The following is a 17,936-nucleotide window of genomic DNA, read 5'->3' as shown; positions in this document are numbered from 1 at the left end:
TATTCTCCAAATTTTCCTTTTAAGTTTTTGACTCAACTCCTGCCTGTCCCAGATGGAATTGCCCCCTCAGGCAGCTGCAGTGGTAAACAATTACCATTGATTGTTTTTGACAAGTGCCCTGGGGATTTCCCCATTGAGTAAGCTCTGAATCAGATCAAATAAAGACAAGACCTAAGAATGAGGCATTCTCAAGGAGCTGCCAGATAAATCAAATAGTGACAATTCTCTGGGGATGGGTTTTTGGGGAGCTGCAAACCCATTATGACTGCCAGGCTGTTGGTGTTCACAGCTGCAGTGGTTCTAAGACTGCTGGTTTTCAAATTACTGAGGATCTTGAGAGACAGTATGGAAATAATGCAAGTTAAAATGCCACAAAGCTTGCTCTCTTTACCAAGATTCAATTGTTTTTCTTAATTAAACACTCCTTGGGTTGTTGCAAGCCTTTGGTTAATTTCCAGACTTCTGGAAAAGTTGCTTTTGGCAATATTTGCTAGTGTTATTTTTTTAATGGATTTTCAGAAGTCCTTACTCCAACATTGCAGAAATGTTTTCCCTGTGGCTATTTTTAAATTAATTAAATTAAGTTAGAAATTCAGTTCCTCAACCATACTAGCCACATTTTAAGTACTCAATAACAACTTGGGGCTGATAATGACTGTGTTGGATAGTGCAGACACAGAATGCTTACATTATTGAAGAGTTATCTTGGACAGGGTCTAGAAGCAGGGAATGTAGAGTCAGGGTAGAATTCTAAATCCCCTTTCTTGTTCCTTGTGCCCTGCCAGGTCTGTCCTCCACAGCAACCACACCAGGGTAGACTCCCTGTGTAACTTCTCACCATTAACTCGGAGACTGGACAGAATCGCCATCTATGAGGAATTCCTGCGGATGACCCAGAATGGTACCCAGCTGCAGAACTTCACTCTGGACAGGAACAGTGTTCTTGTGGATGGTAAATATCCTTGGTTATTGGGGCTGTGGTAGGGACTCAAAATTCCACAGCTAGGCCTTTCCTGGGAATCTGGAAGCCTGGGGATGAGTCAGCATTGAACTTTCTCAGACTGGGAGGAAGTGGAACAGGTCTCAAGGCTTTACCCACTATTGGCAGGGAGAAAGGACACCCAATGGGACATGGGAGGAATTTGCCCTCCCCCAGCCAGCTCTGTGACCTCAGTCACTTCTCCTTTCTGGACTTCTTCTTTATCTCTGCAAGCATTTTGGGGAGGTGGTCATGAAGGACTCCAGTTCCAAGCTGTGTGTGATCCAGCCTCAACAAATGTGACAGGATAAACGTGTTTTCCAACTCCAGAGGTGCCCCCAATGTGGCTAAACCTTGCATATCCAAATTTACCCACTCAAAGAATGATTATGTACATTGTACCATGCACCAGGAATATAACGGGAATACAGCAGGAGACAGTGACTGCTTGCTCACCGTTATATTCTGTATTCTGTCTGGCACATAATAAACGCTCAAGACATATTTATAGAAGGAATAACTAGACCTCATACAAGGTCCCTGTTAGGTCAAGTGTGAATAACGTCCAGGTGGCCTTGTGCGTTGTCCTTGTTCCTGAACTGTTATCGTACAAGAGGGCACTGGTGATTCTGTAGAAGAGGCCCTTTTACTATAGTCACATAATAAATAAATACATTAGGCTTTGTGGGTTACACTTTGACTCCATCACATGTTTTTCTTCTTCTTGTTTTACCAATTCTTTTAAAAAGTGAAAACAGGCCATGAGTCTGACATGGCTGTAGTTTGCCAAACCTTGTTTGGAATCAGCACCATCCAATAGAACGTCCTGCAGTGATGGGAATTTTTTATACCTGTGCTATTGAGCACTTAAAGTACGGTTAATGCTACTGAGGTACTGAAGTTTTAATTTAAAATGTAAAAGCACAGCATATCCTTAAGAAGTTGGCTAGGAAGAGGTTGTAGAAGTAGGGACCTGTGACCCTTCCCCCCCATGCCCAATGGTTGCTGTCCATGCCTACCCTCATGAAGTTTACGCTATAGTTAGGAATAACTAGAACATGTGATTGTTATTTGACGCAAACCTGTCCCTACTTGGGGGTGGTCATCAGAGAAGGCTTCCAGGAGAAAATTACATTGAAGGTGAATCCTGGAAGTTGAGGATAAAACGACCAGGAGAGAAAGGGGTTGAATGTGTTTCTAGGCAGAGAAGAAAACTTTTGAGAGAGAATTTACAAACTTATAGAGATCCCATGGGTTCCAACTGCAATGACACATTCTCCCCACCACAGCCATGAGATGGCTCAGCCCGATTTAGATTGTCCCTGCCTAGAGGTATGAAGTGTGGTGTGATAATGGCCTTGTCTTCTGTAACAAACTGCCCTCATTTCTTTTTAGAGATACAAATCAAAGTATTAAGGGTGAAATGTCATGATGTCTGCTTGACTTTAAAATTTCTGCGACAGTATTGGATGAAACAAGGGTGGCAAATATCAATAATTCATTAATTGGATGAAATATTGTTGAATCTAGGTGATGGCTGTTTACACTTTTCTCTCTGCTTTTTCTGTATGTTTGAAAAGTTTTATTAAAAAGAGCAAAACACACTGACATGCATTCTCCATTTCGCTCATTTCCAGGGTATTCTCCCAACAGAAATGATGCCTTAATTAGGAATTCTGGTAAGCCTCAAAGAAGCCCTCACCCAGAGTAGGGAGGGGCAACGTGATGCTTTGCCTTGTCAAAGAGCACCATGCACACAGAGTCTTGGATGATAATGAAAGTTGGCCAACCCATGGCAAGGACTGTTAAGGCATAGTGAAGAGATGGCAGGAGCCCTAGTCTTCTAGGGAAGCCCGCTTTTGGGGGGACTTCAGAGCCATGAAATGTTGAGCTGCTAAGGCCTGACATAGACCTTCCCAGGTCTATAGCCACCTTCAGGCCACAGAGGGACAAAAAGTGACTCTTGTCTCCCAACCCTTGTCTCCCCAGAACTTCCCTTCTGGGCCATCATTCTCATCTGCTTGGCGGGACTCCTGGGACTCATCACATGCCTGATCTGCTATTTCCTGGTGAGTAAGGAAGGGTTGGCTTGTCCTCTTACTATGGGGTTGTAAGAGTTTTTAATATATGATAAATACAAATCCTTTGCTGGGTGTGTGTTTTGCAAATATTTTATCCTAGTCTGTGTGTGGCTCACCTTCTTATTTTCTTTTGTAAATGTTATTTTTAATTGGCAAATAATAATGGTGTATTTTTATGGGGTACAACGTGATGCTTTAACACATATATACATTATGAAATGATAAGAATATCCTAATTAACATATCCATCACCTCTCATACTTATCATTTTTGTGTGAGGTGAACTCTTGAAATCTACTCTCTTAGCAATTTTGCACTAGATTATTATTAACTCTATTCGCCATGTTGTGCAATACATCTAAAAAACTTAACATTGTCTATTGGGGAATGTACATGGAAGTTGCAATGAGATATTACTCACAAGAATGGCTTAAACTAAAAAGAGTGACTATTAACAAGTGGTGAAGATATAATCAACTTAAATTCTTATACAGTGCTAGCAACAAATAGCTTGGCCATTTCTTTGAGAGTTACACAAACGTACCATATGACCCAGCCATCCCACTGCTAGTAATTTATCCAAGAGAAATAAAACATATTCCTATACAAAGACTTGTACACAAATGTCTGTAACAGCCTTGTTTGCAATAGCCAAACACTGAAAACAATGTCAATATCTGTCAACAGGTATATCCCAACAATGGAATACTACTCAGCAATAAAAAAGAATGAATTATTAATATATGCAACAACATGAGTAAATTGCAAAATGAGAGAGTACTTCAAAAAGTTCACAGAAAGATTCATATTACCTTTCAGTTTTATTTTCCATGAACTTTTTGATGTACCCTCATCATTATACTGAGTGAAAAAAAGGCCAGATAAAGAAAAGAGTACATACTATATGATTCCATTTATAAACAAGTTCTAGAAAATACAAACTACCCTATAGGAACCGAAATCAGATCAGAGGTTGCCTGGGGATGAAAATGTGTTTACAAGCAGCAGGAAAGGAGGAATTATAAAGGAGCAAAGGAAATTTTGGAGGGATGATGGATGGGAATTCCATATTTTGACCATGATGATGATTCAATACGTTATCGTCAAAACTTATCAAATTATTCACTTTAAATGTGTCACTTTATTGTACCTCAATTAAGCTGGAGGAGTTTGGGGAGCAAGAGAGAGACTGAGACCAAGACCAAAAGACTGAGAGTGAAAGAGACTGAGAGGGAATGAGATGAAAGATAAATGATAGATAGATATAAATAGATAGATGGCAGAGAGATAGATGGATAGATGATAGAATCAGAGACAGATAAAATCATAGATGATTTATAGATGAATGATTATTGATAGATTTATTGATTATTGATAGATTATCGATAGGTAAATGACAGATGATAGATAAATGATTGATGATAGAGTGATTATTGATAGATTTCTTTATTATTGATAGATTATTGATAGATTGATGATAGATATATGATTTATAGATAGAGACAAACTAATAGATAGATATTGATTTGAAAATTAAGAGAGAGGAAAAGAGAAATGAAGAGGATATCAGAGAGGAAAAGTAAAAAAAAATATGAGAGTGAAAAGGGAGAGAGAGGAGAAAGGTGGAAAGAAAAAAGGGAAAGGAAAAGAAGGACTGAGGGAGAAAACTAAATGGAAAAAAGGAGGGAGAGAGATATGGGAAGTATCGGGTCTCTGGCTTTGGCCACATTCCCACTCCTGTGTCTCCCCTACCACAGCCAGTAGGTGATCAGCTGACCTGTGCCTTCTCCTTACCCTCACAGGTGACCATGTGCCTGCGGAGGAAGGAGGGACACTATGAGGTCCAGACACACCGCCTGGGCTATTACCTGCCACACCTAGACCTGAGGAAGCTGCAGTGATTCCATCTGCCCGAGGCCCCTTTTTCCCCAGCCAGGGTCCAAAGAAGCTTGGCTGCGGCAGAAATAAACCAGATTGGTCGGACACAGTCTCTGGGCCTTTCTTGGCTTGTCCACTGAGCAGTTCACAGGGGACTAAGAGAGAAGTCTTCCCCTTTCATTAAGTCCTGAAGGCAACTATAGGTTGTGTCTTGTGGTTTCACAACATGTCATCCCTCAGGGACACCAGAATTGGTAAAACTGATACAGAAATTGCCATTGTATAAAACCTACGTCCCACATCAGTGTGAGGTTTCCTTGTTAGTCAGCCGGTACACACCTTCCTTTAACCCCTCTGCCACCGTCACATCCACCTCCATTCCTCCGAGTTTCCCCACTCCCTGAAGCCTGAGAAGTCTGAGGTTTCTTTTCTGCAACTTCATTCTCTGAAGCTCAGACTCACCAGAACTTACAGATCAGTCTTCCTGGGAGGTTCCTTACCCACTTTATGGGTCCTCCAAGGTTGGAAATAGACCAAGAAGGAATGATTGGAAATACAAGTTGATATGGGCTTTGGTTAAGTGTTAACATATTATCATGTGCATATCCATCCGAGTTTGTAAACACACTGAGTGGAGGGACCGGTGTGTTCTATTTCTTGGGTGGTCTTCAGTGATCGTGGGCACACAGATGATCTCACTATAGATGGATGTCTCTTGGGGAAGAAGAAAAGTAGAAGGATTGAGTGGATCAGAAATGACTCTACAATCAGCATTGGAACTTGGGAGCTAAAATGACTAGATATCTGGGAAGCCTAACTCCTTGAGTAATACCAAGACTCTCTAAAGACAATGTCTGTTTTGGATATAAACATAAATAAAACTCAGAGAGAAAAGTCTGAGGGATAATCAAGACAGTCTTTGTTTTTTTCTTTTCATCTTTCTCTGCACTGGATCCAAGTAGAGAGTTAGAGCAGAGGGTTCCCCAAGAAGCAGCCCAAAGTATCGCAGGCATGAGGTCAGCTGCGCTGTTCTGCCTTGGGTTTGCTGGAACAGACTGCATTATCTGCTCCCATTCTGCAGGCTCCCACAGCTGGCGACACTCAAGGGCTAAGAATTAAAATTACAGTAATGCCACCCATTCAGACTTTTTTGGTGTAAGCCTTGCCTTCTTAGTCTTCAGGAGTCCTTCTCTGAGAATGCTCTCTCTGAAGATTATAATAATGGTAATAATATCTGTTAAGTACCATGGTTGGCAAGTGCTGCATGGATTATCTCAGTTATTCTCACCATCCTTGAGAGTTTTATTCCCATTTTATAGCCAGAGATATGGAGGCTCCGAAACATTAGATAAGTGGATAAGGAAGGGGGAAAAAAAGAAAAAATAGAACCTAAATTACACACCTAGTCAAACTATACTTCAGAGAAAGAGATAAAGACATTTCCAGACATACAGACCACCTCAAAGTTGACTTTCCGCTGGCCTTTAGTGAAAAACCAGTAAAGAATACACATAAGGGGAAAAATGTGAACCCAGAAGAACGTATTGGAATGAAAAAACAGGAGTAACAAGAAAAAGAAAAAAAAAATCAGTGCATCTAAATTAGTATTAGTTTTACAGCAAACAAGACGTTTAAAAACATTGTGCTAGCATTCTAGATGATTACCACGTAGAAGTATAAAGGAGAGAAGATGAAATTCTTAAATAATTTATTTTTAGGGAAGATATATACAGCACAGATACTCTGTTATTTTGAACACATCAAAACCAGGAACTGATAAATCCATCAAACAAAAGTAAATAATGAGAAAGAGGATTCAAATAACACAACAAGCCTGATAAAGCAAATAGACTAATACATTTAAACTCTTAATTCCAACAAGCAGAGGCTTACTGTTAGATTAATAATGCTGAAAATTCTCTCTGGATATCATTATTCCCCAAATGGCATGTCAATTTTCAGGAATCAAATTTCAAACACATGTAGATCTAGAAAATGAGGGAAAGTCTGGAATTTTATTCTATGCAACTCTGAACTAACTGATAAATAAGAACGGAAAAATAACTAGAGGTAGATATCTTATTTGAGAACATAGACATAAAAGCCTTTTAATGAAATACTGTTTTGAAATCTGTTGGAATATTACATAAAAATAATAATCCATTCTGACTAGGCAAGTTTTGCCTTGTGACTATGAAGACAAAGTACTAAATAATTTCATGACTTTGATAACTCCCTAGTGACATTAAAATAAGTGAAACAAGCCTAGCATTGAAAGAAAAGTACTGCAAGATTTCACTTACATGTAAAATCTTTTTAAAAAATCAAGTACATAGAAACAGAGAGTAGAATGATGGTTACCAGGGGCAGGGGGTGTTGGAAGATAGGGAGGTGTAGTTCAAAGGGTACAAGACTGCAATTGTGTAGAATAAATGTCTAGAGATCTAATGGGCATCATGAGGACTATAGTTATTAATACCATATTGCCTAATGGAAATTTGCTAAGACAGTAGATTTTAGGTGCTCTTACCACAAAAAAAAAAGTAATTATGTGATGTGATTAATATGCTAATTCGCTTGACTGTAGTAATCATTTTACTATATAAATAAATATGACAGCATATCATATGCCTTAAAATATGCAATAATTTTTTTAAAATAAAATAAAATACAAATAAATAATGTAAATAGTAAATGAAAATGGGAATACAAAATGAAAAAGATAAATCTCCTTTCTCTCCTCACCTGAAACCCAATTTCTCCCCTCGAAAAGAAATTACTGCCTGTATCCTCTTGTGTCACACAAAGGAGTTTAATAAGGAAACGTTATTGGTATATGTTAATGTTTCAAGAGCTCAAAGCAAAAGAAAAAACAGTGACAGACACTGCAAAGGAGTTAATAGAGTTTCACGCTTCATTTCATCTGCACTTTCCCTTTTTTTTCACAGTGTTTATCAGGATGCCCTTCCTGGCCCCTCGCTTTCTCTGCCTCACTAGCGAGTCTGTCTGCAATCAGTGCTATTGCCAGTCTCTTTCTTGCTGCCTTCACTTTCTTTTCCTGTTTCCTAATATCTTCCTCAGTAACCAGAAATTGTTTGCAGAGGGGCTGCGAGATACCCTGACACCCCCCAGGACTCATCTCTGCCAAATCTGAAGACCCGGCAAGGGTGGGCATGGGGCTGGAGTGCAGACCACCAGCAAGAGCCCCTGGCAGGCATGCACCTATGCAAGCAGGTGCAAGTTTTAGCAATACTTTGGCAAGATCCAAAGTGCTTAAAAGTTCTCCTGAACTGCTGTAGGCCTGGAGTCCTTGCAGTCTCTTCTGCCAGCAGAACTGCTGGGGTTTGTGCAGGTTCTCCTCCCACTGATGGTATCTAACCTCATTGCCAAGATGGGGTGTAATTACAGTAACTGGCCTCTTGAATATGTAACTGGACATCCTCAAAGGGATTGAGGTGCTCACATCAGGCTTTGGTTTGGATTGGTTTGCACAGTCACGTTGCTTCTTCTGTGAAGTCTTGGCCATCATTCTTCTCCTCTTATGCTATAAAAATAAATCGTGAAATGGGATCAGAATGATAAGCAAAGCCTGCCTTCTTAGGACAGTTAGCTCCTTTGGACTTTCATCCTTCCTCTCTCCCTCTGGGGATAGGTCTGACCTGCCTCCTGGAATATCATCTAGCAGATCTGAGTCAAGCAAAAAAAAATAATAATAATTCAAGGTCAGAACTCTCCTACACCATTTTGCCAAACCCCTTCCCTGTTTGAATATCCTCTTATTCTCCTCTTGTCCTTGTCACTCTCAACCACACAAATCCTGACACTCTCTCTCATGACACGTGGTCCTCAGTCTTTTTCTAAGTCCCAAATCCTGCCATTTTTTCGGTTATTTGACTACAATATTCATTTGGTGAGCCGAAGGGCCACTTGGTCTTCAAAGCTGTTGTAGCACTAAAGTTAATATCGAAATTATCAACTGCCCCACGCTTAGAAACTCGTTCCCAGACCGCAGACACTTTCATCAAAACCCAGATGGATGAGGGGTGACAATCAGCCTTCTATCTCATGAATATTCATAACAAATAAATAAATAAATAGAAGATTATGTTCATAATATTAAATTACAGCAAACCTCTAAACAAACAAACAAAAACCCAAATGGTGATACTCAAAAATAAACAATTTAGAAAAATTACTCACCCACCACAAATCCTGATTTCCAGCTTTTTTATTCAAATACCCATATAATAGATACCTGTTCCTCAAGAACAAAAGTTACTCCAGACCACGATACCCTCACCTTATTCTCGCTCTCTTCATTTTCCTATGCTCTGAGATCTCAATAATTCCCTTGGAATAATCCAAAACTCCTTACAGCTTATCACATCTGTAAAATTTCAAACCTAGAAGATCCCTTTTATCTGCCATGCCATAGTTACTGCTGGTCTTATGATAACAGCTGGGGGGGAAAAAAGCATACATGATATTTTTATACCACTATAAACACAAGATATTCAATTGGGAATACTTTATAGAAACACCTAGAAATTTTGCTTTCCTTTTGTGTGTTGGTGTATTTCCTCCTTAATTTTTCCCAAGGCCTGTTTCAAATTTTTCCCACTTGTCTTTTTTTATTCATATACTCAAGTTCCCTCAATTTGCTTGCTACTTCACAGGGAAATTTCTAACTACTGTACTAAAATTTAATTTTACAAGTCTAGTTGCCAGATCTGCAAATATCTGTGATGAGCTTCCAATGTTTCCAAATGTCTTCTAATTTTATTTCAAGAGATTTCTTCTATCCTTCAGTGAGGATCTGTGCCTCATGCCTTCCTTGTAACCTTATGCCCTGATATTCCAATTTAACCCCTCTATCTTCAACTTTTTTTTTTCTACTGAATCCTTTCTTCAACATTTAAGTACATTCAAATTTCTCCTAACTACACAGAAATCCCTTGCCTAACCTTCCTGGTTCCTCTTTTCAACCACTCTTTTTTATCCCTTCCCCTCAGCTGTGAACCACGGAGGAAAGATCATGTACCTCACATGCCTCTGTCTTCTCACCTCCAACCTGCTCCTCAGACTGCTCCATTCTATGGCTGCTTCCCTTGGTAAGATCACAATGACCCCTTTGTTATAGCATCCAAAAGGAACTTTTCACTATTCATCTGACACGATCTTTAAGTGGAAAACTTTTAAGTGTGTTTAGAACAACTTGGATACGTGATTCTTATTTTACAGCTGTGAATCTTATAAAATCTAAATTCAGAGCAGGCATAGCTGATAAAATTCAACTCACCCATTGAGATATGCTATAAGAGGAAAGTACAAACTGGGTTTTTGGAACTCGGTACCAAAACAAAAAGAAGATTCATTTTGACCAATCTTCCCCAGTTAGATATGAAAAATAAGTTCCGGTGTTCAATTGCACAGTAGGACGACTAGAGTTAACAATACTGTAGTGTGTGTTTAAAAATAGCTGCAAGAGATGTTTTTGAATGTTCTCATCACAAAGAAATGATAAATGCTTAAGATGATAGACATATTAAATACCCTGATTTGATCATTGTACAATGTACACATGTATCAAAATATCATGTTGTACCCCATAAATATGTCCAATGTTAAAAAAAAAAAAGAAAAACGAGAATGTAAAATATCCCATTATTAATTTCTACATCGACTTCATGCACAAATGATAATATTTGGGCTATCATGGGTTAAAATATACTTTTAAAACTAGTTTCACCTGCTTGCTTTGACTTTTCTTAATGTGGCTACCAAAACATCAAAAATTCCATAATATAGAGTGCTTAAAAGTACTACTGGACAGCGCAAGTCCAAGGCATAAATCAAAATAAAGCCGATAGAGAGTGGTCCAGGGAACATTTTTCCCAAGGAAAGGATCCTGCCTCTGACCCCACTGCAAGATGCAGCAAACACACACACACACACACACACACACACACAACCAAATAAACAGTCTCCCAGGTTTCCACAACCACTTCTCAAATGCCATGAGGGTGCACTCCTAAATAGTCCTAATTGGATTGATCTCAAAAGAAAAGTCAGAAATCAAGATAATTTACCAATTAGGAAGAGTCAAAACCAGAGACCACAGGTCAAGAGTTTTTGTGAATCTCCCTGTCATTGACCTTTGTTATAAATTCCATATACTTGGAAAACTTTTTCAAGGAAGGTCATTTCAAAAATCACTTTATCTTATGGATAAATCCCACTTGGTCATGGTGAATAACCCTTTTAATGTACTGTTAAGTGCAGTTTGCTGAGGATTTTTGCATCTATATTCATAGGTGATATTGGCCTGTAGTTTTCTTTTTTTTTGAAGTGTCTTTGGCTTTGATATCAGGATGATGCTAGCTTCATAAAATGAGTTTGGAAGTATTCCCTCTATCTCAGTTTTTTTTGGAAGAGTTTGAGGAAGATTGGTATTAGTTCTGTAAATGTTTGGTAGAATTCATCCATGTAGCCATCTGGTCCTGGGCTTTGAACTTCCCATGGGCCGGGTGTTTGATGATAAATTTAAAGGCAAATGTATTAGTGACTGCGATCTAGGGTCAGAGATAAAAATCAGGGAAAACTCAAAAGCATAAGGGGAAAGTCTGGGGAAAGAGATGCTTTGGAGATTAAGAGCTTTAACAAGCTCCCATATAGTCCATGAACTCTAGAAAGCCCTGCACAGTGCTAAGCTCATAATCCAAAAAACAAAAACAAAAACAAAAAAACCCAGAAATCCCTAACGTCTCACCTCTGACCTTCAGGCTTCACTCAAACAGGAAGTGAAGGCTAACGAAGAGTTGTAAATGGACTGGCTAAGTGTTAAAGCCTTGCCCCAACACACACAGAGAGCCCACATGCACAGAAAGTTTTAGGTTTTTGTTCCTGAATCTAAGGAAATCTCTGTCAGATCACTAGGCTAAGAGGGGGCAAAGACTTCGATGGTCACACACAACAAAAAATATAAAATTCACAACATTTGACCAAAAAAGACACTGAACAAACTGGCAACAACTACTGCAAGAAACAGCAACAACAAATATTAGGTAGGAAGAAGAACTTGATTTCCAGAGCTGCCACATTATAATATGAGGGCACTTTAAAAAGTTCATGGAAATATTCATATTATCTTTTAATGCTATCTTTCCACAAACTTTTTGAAGTACCCCAAAAAGTGCCTTTCTTGAGGGTGGGAAATACTACTGTGGTAACTGAAAGGTGGGACCTTAAAGAGGTGATTAGATTATAGGATCATGCCATAGTGAATGGATTAAAAATGGTGGTCATGGGCATGGTTTGGAGTGCTTTAAAAGGAGAGTGAATGAGGAGGTTAGTTTCTGCTCTCTCTGCTCTGCCATTTTGCAATATGATATCTTACCATCACTGTCACTACCACCAAGGCCTTCACCAAATGTGTTCCCTGGACTTTGGACTTCCCAGTCTCCAAAACTGTAAGCAATAAGTTTCATTTTCTTACAAATTACCCAGTTCCATGTATTTTGTTATAAGCAACAGAAATGGATTAATACACCTCATGTTTCTAGTATTAGGTTTTCAACCAAAAATCACAAGGCATGCAAAGAGACAAGAAAGCATAGTCCATATGTAGGAAAAAATAATAGAAACTGTCCCTGAGGAAGCCCAGGTGATGCACTTTCTAGATAAACACTTTAAATCTACTATTTTAAATATGTTCAAAGAGCAAGCTCAAGGAAAACATGAGAATGATGTCTCACTAAATGGAGAATATCAATAAGGAGATAGAAATTAAAAATAGAACCAAAGAGAAATACTGGAGCTGAAAAGTAAAATAAATGAAAATTTCAGTAAAGGTGCACAGGAGCAGATTTCAGCAGGTAGAAGAAGGAATCAACAAATTTGATAAGTCTATTGAGATATTTTCCAGCCTGAGGAGCAAAATGAAAAAAAAGAATGAAGGAAAATGAAGAGCACATACAGGACCTGTGGAACACCACCACACCTACCAATATTCAAAAACAGGAGTTCCAGAGGAAAGAACAGAGAAAAAGTTATAAAGTTATTTTGAAGAAATAATGGCTGAAAACGTCCCACATTTGATGAAAGACATGAATCTATAAATCCAAGAATCTCAACAAACTCCAAGTAGGATAAACTCAAAGAGATCCACACTAAGACATATTATAATCAAATTGTTGAAGGACAAAAACAAAAAAGAGTCTTAAAAGAAGCAAAAGCGAAGTGACTCATAATGAAATGGGTATTCTCAATAAGATTGTCAGCCTATTTCTCATGAGAAATCATGGAGGCCAGAGGCAGTGAAATAACATATTCAAATTGCTGGGGGGTGGGGGAAGAGGAGCTGTAGACTAATAATTCTCAGCCCAGCAAAACTATGACAGTCTCAAATAAACTTGGCTGAATTTGTCACTAGTAGACGTGCCTAACAGGAAATGTTAAAGGGAGTCCTTCCAGCTGAAATGAAAGGACACTAGACAATAACTCAAATCCACAAGAAGAAATAAAGAACTCCAGCAAAGGTAATTACATATGTAAATATAAAAGTCAATATTAATAAATTCTTGGTTTGTGACTCTCCTATTTTTCCTATGTAATTTTTTAAAAACATGCATAAAACAATTATAAGTCTTAGTTAATAAGTATACAATGTATGAAGATGTAATTCGTGACAATAATAATATAAAGGGGAAGATGGAGCTATATAGTAGTAAAGTTTTTGTATATTATTGAAAATAAGTTGGTATTAATTCTAACTAGATTACTAAAAAGATGTTAACTATAATCCCCAGGGTAACCACTAAGGAAATACCTACCAAAAAATGGTAAACAAAATAAAAGAAAATCAAAATGGTATACTAGAAGATATCCATTGAACACAAACACACAAAATGGCAGGAATAGAGGAACTGAGGAAGAAAAAATATATGACATACATACAACACACAAAAAAATAGCAGAAGTAAGTCCTTCCTTATAAGAAATTATATGAAATATGAAAGTATTAAACCTCCAGTCAAAAGTCAGAGATTGTACAATGGATAGGAAAACGTGATCCATCTATGGGCTGTCTACCAGAGCCCACTTTGTACCCAAAAGGACAAATAGTTTGAAAGGGAAAGCATAGAAAATGATGTTGCATGAAAACAGTAACCAAAGGAGAGCTGCAAATATCAGATGAAATAAGCATTAAAACAAAAATTGTTACATGAGAGAAAGAACATGATATAATGACAACAAATTCAATCCATCAGGAAGATATGACAATTAAAACATACTCATATATGTGGAAATAAACAAAATACACAATAGAAAAACAATAAAGACAATCAACAAAACCAAAACTTGGTTCCTTGAAAAGATCAATAAAATTGATGAGCTTTTAGCTAGACCAAGAGGGGGAAAAAAAAGACACAATTTACTAAACACAGGAATGATAATGAATATGTTGATATAAAAAGGATTATAAGAGAATAATAAAAACAATGTATGCCAATAAATTAGACAAACTAGATGAAATAGACAAATTAATGGAAACATACAACTACCAAAATTGACTCCAGAAGAAATAGAAAATATGAACAGATCTATAACAAGTACTGGGATTGAACCAGTAGTCAGAAAACTTCCAACAAAGAAAGGCCCAGGATCATGTGGCTTCACTTGCTGATTATACCAAAGGTTTAAAGAAGAATTAACACCAATCATTCTCAAACTCTTCCAAAAAATAGAAGACACAATACTCCCTAACTCAGAATTACCCTGGTGTCAGAGCCAGCCAAAGACATCAAAAGAAAGCTACTAGAGTTCCATCCAAAACAATTAGGCAAGAAAAGAAAAAGGCATCCAAACTGAAAAGGAAGTAAAATTATTTGTATTAATGGACAACATGCTATTAAATACAATAGTCCCCCCTTATCTACCAGAGGATTGGTTCCAAAACTCCCAGCAGATGCTGAAACTGCAGGTAGTACCAAACCCTACATATGCTATGTTTTTTCCTATACACACATACCTATGATAAAGTTTAATATATAAATTAAGCACAGTAAGAGATTAACAATAATAACTAATAATAAAGTAGAACAATTATAACAATATGCCAGCATCACTACTCTTACACTTTAGGGCCATTATTACATAAAATAAGGGTTACTTGAACACAAGTACTGCAATACCGCAACAGTTGATCTGATAACTGAGACAAACACTAAGTGACTAATAGACAGTTAGAATTTGTGGCATTAATACACTGGACAAAGGGATGATTCACATCATGGATGGGATGGTGTGAGAAGGCACAAGATTTCATCACTCTACTCAGAACGGTGTAAAATTTTAAACTTATAAATTACTTCTGGAATTTTCCATATAATATTTTCAGATCATGGTTGAGCATATGTAACTGAAACCATGAAAAATGAAACCGTGGATAAGGGAGGACTACTATAATAACTGATTAAGGCAAGAATCATCAATTGGTCTTAAAATAGTGGGTATGGGTTTGGTGAGAACAGGATAATTACATAGTTTCTCCCTACAAATTATTAATGACAGAGGGAAAAAAGAGTAACTTTACAGTGGACAAACATAGCAGACAATACTTTAATGAAGTAATCAGTTAACATCACTAATAATTGGGATAAATCAACATCATTCTCCTCTAGATATGATGCACTAAGAAGAACACATAATTTCTGCAACTTTCCTGGGGGAAAAATCATAACTTGATTCTACTCCTGAGGAAAAATCAGACAAACCAACTTGAGGGACATTCTACAAAATTCAATAAAATAATCAGCCTTCACTCTTCAAAGATAAGAAACAGTCTGAATTAAAGGAAACTAAATAGATAGGACAACTAAATGCAAGGTGTGATCCTGGATTGGAACCTTAAAACAAACAAACAAAAACACCCATAGCAGTCATTATTGTGACAACTGGCAAATGTGAATATGGATTATGTACTAGATAATAGCACCATAGTGTTAAATTTCCTGATTTTGCTAATTATTGTGATTCTGAAAGAAACTATCCCGTTATTAAGAAATACACCCTGAAGTATTTGGGGGTAAATGGGCATCATGTCTGCAACTTACTCTCAAACAGTTCAAAAAACAGTAATGCTCATATAGTGAGACAGAGTAAATAATAAAGCAAACAGGGTGAAATGTTAACTTTTAGTGAATTCGAGTCACAGATAGAAGGGAATTCATTGTACCATTCTTGAAACTTTTCCGTAAATTTGAAATCTTATCAAAATAAATTTTTAAAAAGCAAAATAAAAGAGAGCTAAATATATACAATGTCTGTAAATAATCCTAACAAAAATATATAACATTTCATTAGAATTAAAATTCTACTGGCTTAAGGAATTACATCAATGGAGGGCTATGTCACTTTCAAGGACTGAAAGAATGAAGATGCTAATTCTCCCTAAACGGAATATAAATTGAAAAGAGAACACAGTTCCAATCAGTTGCATATCTTCCTGGACTTCCATCCCTGGCACACTTGGATTTCTGAAGGTGCCTAAGACAGCAGATCACAGCCAGGAGCTGCGTACTATGAAAATAACCAGCCATTTGCCTTTACAGCTATTGCGGCTTCCCAGATCGGCCACAGTCCCACCTCCATCATCCTGGGCCACCCAGAATCAGGATGGTGGTCTGTCTGGCAAGGGCAGGGCAAACCAGGGCAAGGGAGAGGCCTCACTGTCTGTGAGAAATTTGAACTGGAAGGCTTTGGCCTTCTCAGGGAAAAGAGGAGGCAGCCAAAAATCACTCATTTTTTTTCCTCTGCACTTATCAATATCTAACGCGCCATGCATTTTATTTATCACGTTCATTGTTCACTCTCCCACAACTAAAATGCAAGTTCATTGTTTACTCCACAACTAAAATGAAAGTTCTCTGAGGTCGATTTCTGTTTTGTTCATTCCATATCCACAGTGTCTGAAACAGTGACTTAGCAGGGGCTCAATAAGCATCTTTTATTTATGCATTTAAGCATCTATGAATGACTACAACATACACACATATATACACATATACACGTACAAATATACACACACATATATCAGGAGGGATAGAGGAGAAAATGTTGTTTACCTCTGGGCAAAAGTACTGAGAGACAGTGGTGGTAGTGAGAATATTTTACTGCCTTTGTACCACTGTCTATAGTTTTCCTACATGTGAATCTATGACCTAATCCCCTCTTGCCTCACTCCACAAAACTCTAAAACGTAGGGTTCAATCACTATCTCCCGCCTTGAGAAAGCAAGTTGTAATGTGCATATCCGAGGGGTCTTCACAAAGGTCACGGAAAGGGCCCGCCCGTGGCTTACTCGGGAGAGTTTGGCGCTGGTAGCACCCACGCTGCGGGTTCGGATCCTATATAGGGATGGCCGGTGCACTCACTGGCTGAGCGTGGTGCTGACAACACCGTGTCAAGGGTTGCGATCCTCTTACGGATTAGAAAACAAAAGGTCCCAGAAAGAGTCATATTATCTTTTAATTCCATTTTTCCGCGAACTTTTTCAAGTACTCTCATACAATCTGATTCTGTTTGGCAGTGTGAATAACGAAAAGGAATTGACAAAGTTTGCTGAAAGTCCTGCTACCTGTACAGTCTAGGGATATGAGGCACACCCCAACCCTGGGCCTATTTCCACCCGATCCCACACCCCACTCCCCACACTCAAATTGTTCGCACCCATATCCCCGCCCTCAGAACTGGTCTCCGCTCACCGTCAGCCCCGCCCCCAAAGCTAGTCTCCGCCCACAGCCCCGCCTCTGGAACTGGTCTCCGCCCACATCCCCACCCTCAAACTAATCTCCGCCCACTCGGCCCCACCTCTGAAACTGGTCTCCGCTCACCGTCAGCCCCGCCCATTTGCCTGGTATCGCCCACGTCCCCGCCCCCGGAACTTATTTCTCCGCCCACTCTCGGCCCCGCCCCATAGGCCTGGTGCTGCCCACAGT

General features: G+C 38.5%; 2 protein-coding genes across 2 annotated transcripts in view; one reads left to right on the top strand and one right to left on the bottom strand.

Annotated features, from left to right (window-relative positions):
- Nucleotides 1-4,961, top strand: part of LOC134387552 (mucin-16-like) — an 87,307-nt gene extending 82,346 nt beyond the window's left edge. Inside the window, exons 56-59 of the mRNA XM_063109997.1 lie at nucleotides 786-952; nucleotides 2,617-2,658; nucleotides 2,969-3,048; nucleotides 4,863-4,961. Coding sequence (XP_062966067.1) covers nucleotides 786-952; nucleotides 2,617-2,658; nucleotides 2,969-3,048; nucleotides 4,863-4,961 — 388 coding nt within the window. The remainder of the gene's footprint in view (nucleotides 1-785; nucleotides 953-2,616; nucleotides 2,659-2,968; nucleotides 3,049-4,862) is intronic.
- A 2,891-nt stretch (nucleotides 4,962-7,852) lies between these two features.
- On the bottom strand, nucleotides 7,853-8,464 carry LOC134387551 (methyl-CpG-binding domain protein 3-like 1). The gene has a single exon (XM_063109996.1). The coding sequence runs from the start codon at nucleotides 8,462-8,464 to the stop codon at nucleotides 7,853-7,855; it is 612 nt and encodes a 203-aa protein (XP_062966066.1).
- Nucleotides 8,465-17,936: the final 9,472 nt, after the last annotated feature.

This window comes from Cynocephalus volans, chromosome 10, assembly GCF_027409185.1.
Source record: "Cynocephalus volans isolate mCynVol1 chromosome 10, mCynVol1.pri, whole genome shotgun sequence".
In the NCBI taxonomy this organism is placed as follows: Eukaryota; Metazoa; Chordata; class Mammalia; order Dermoptera; family Cynocephalidae; genus Cynocephalus; species Cynocephalus volans.
This window is presented reverse-complemented; position numbering and strand designations above follow the sequence as displayed.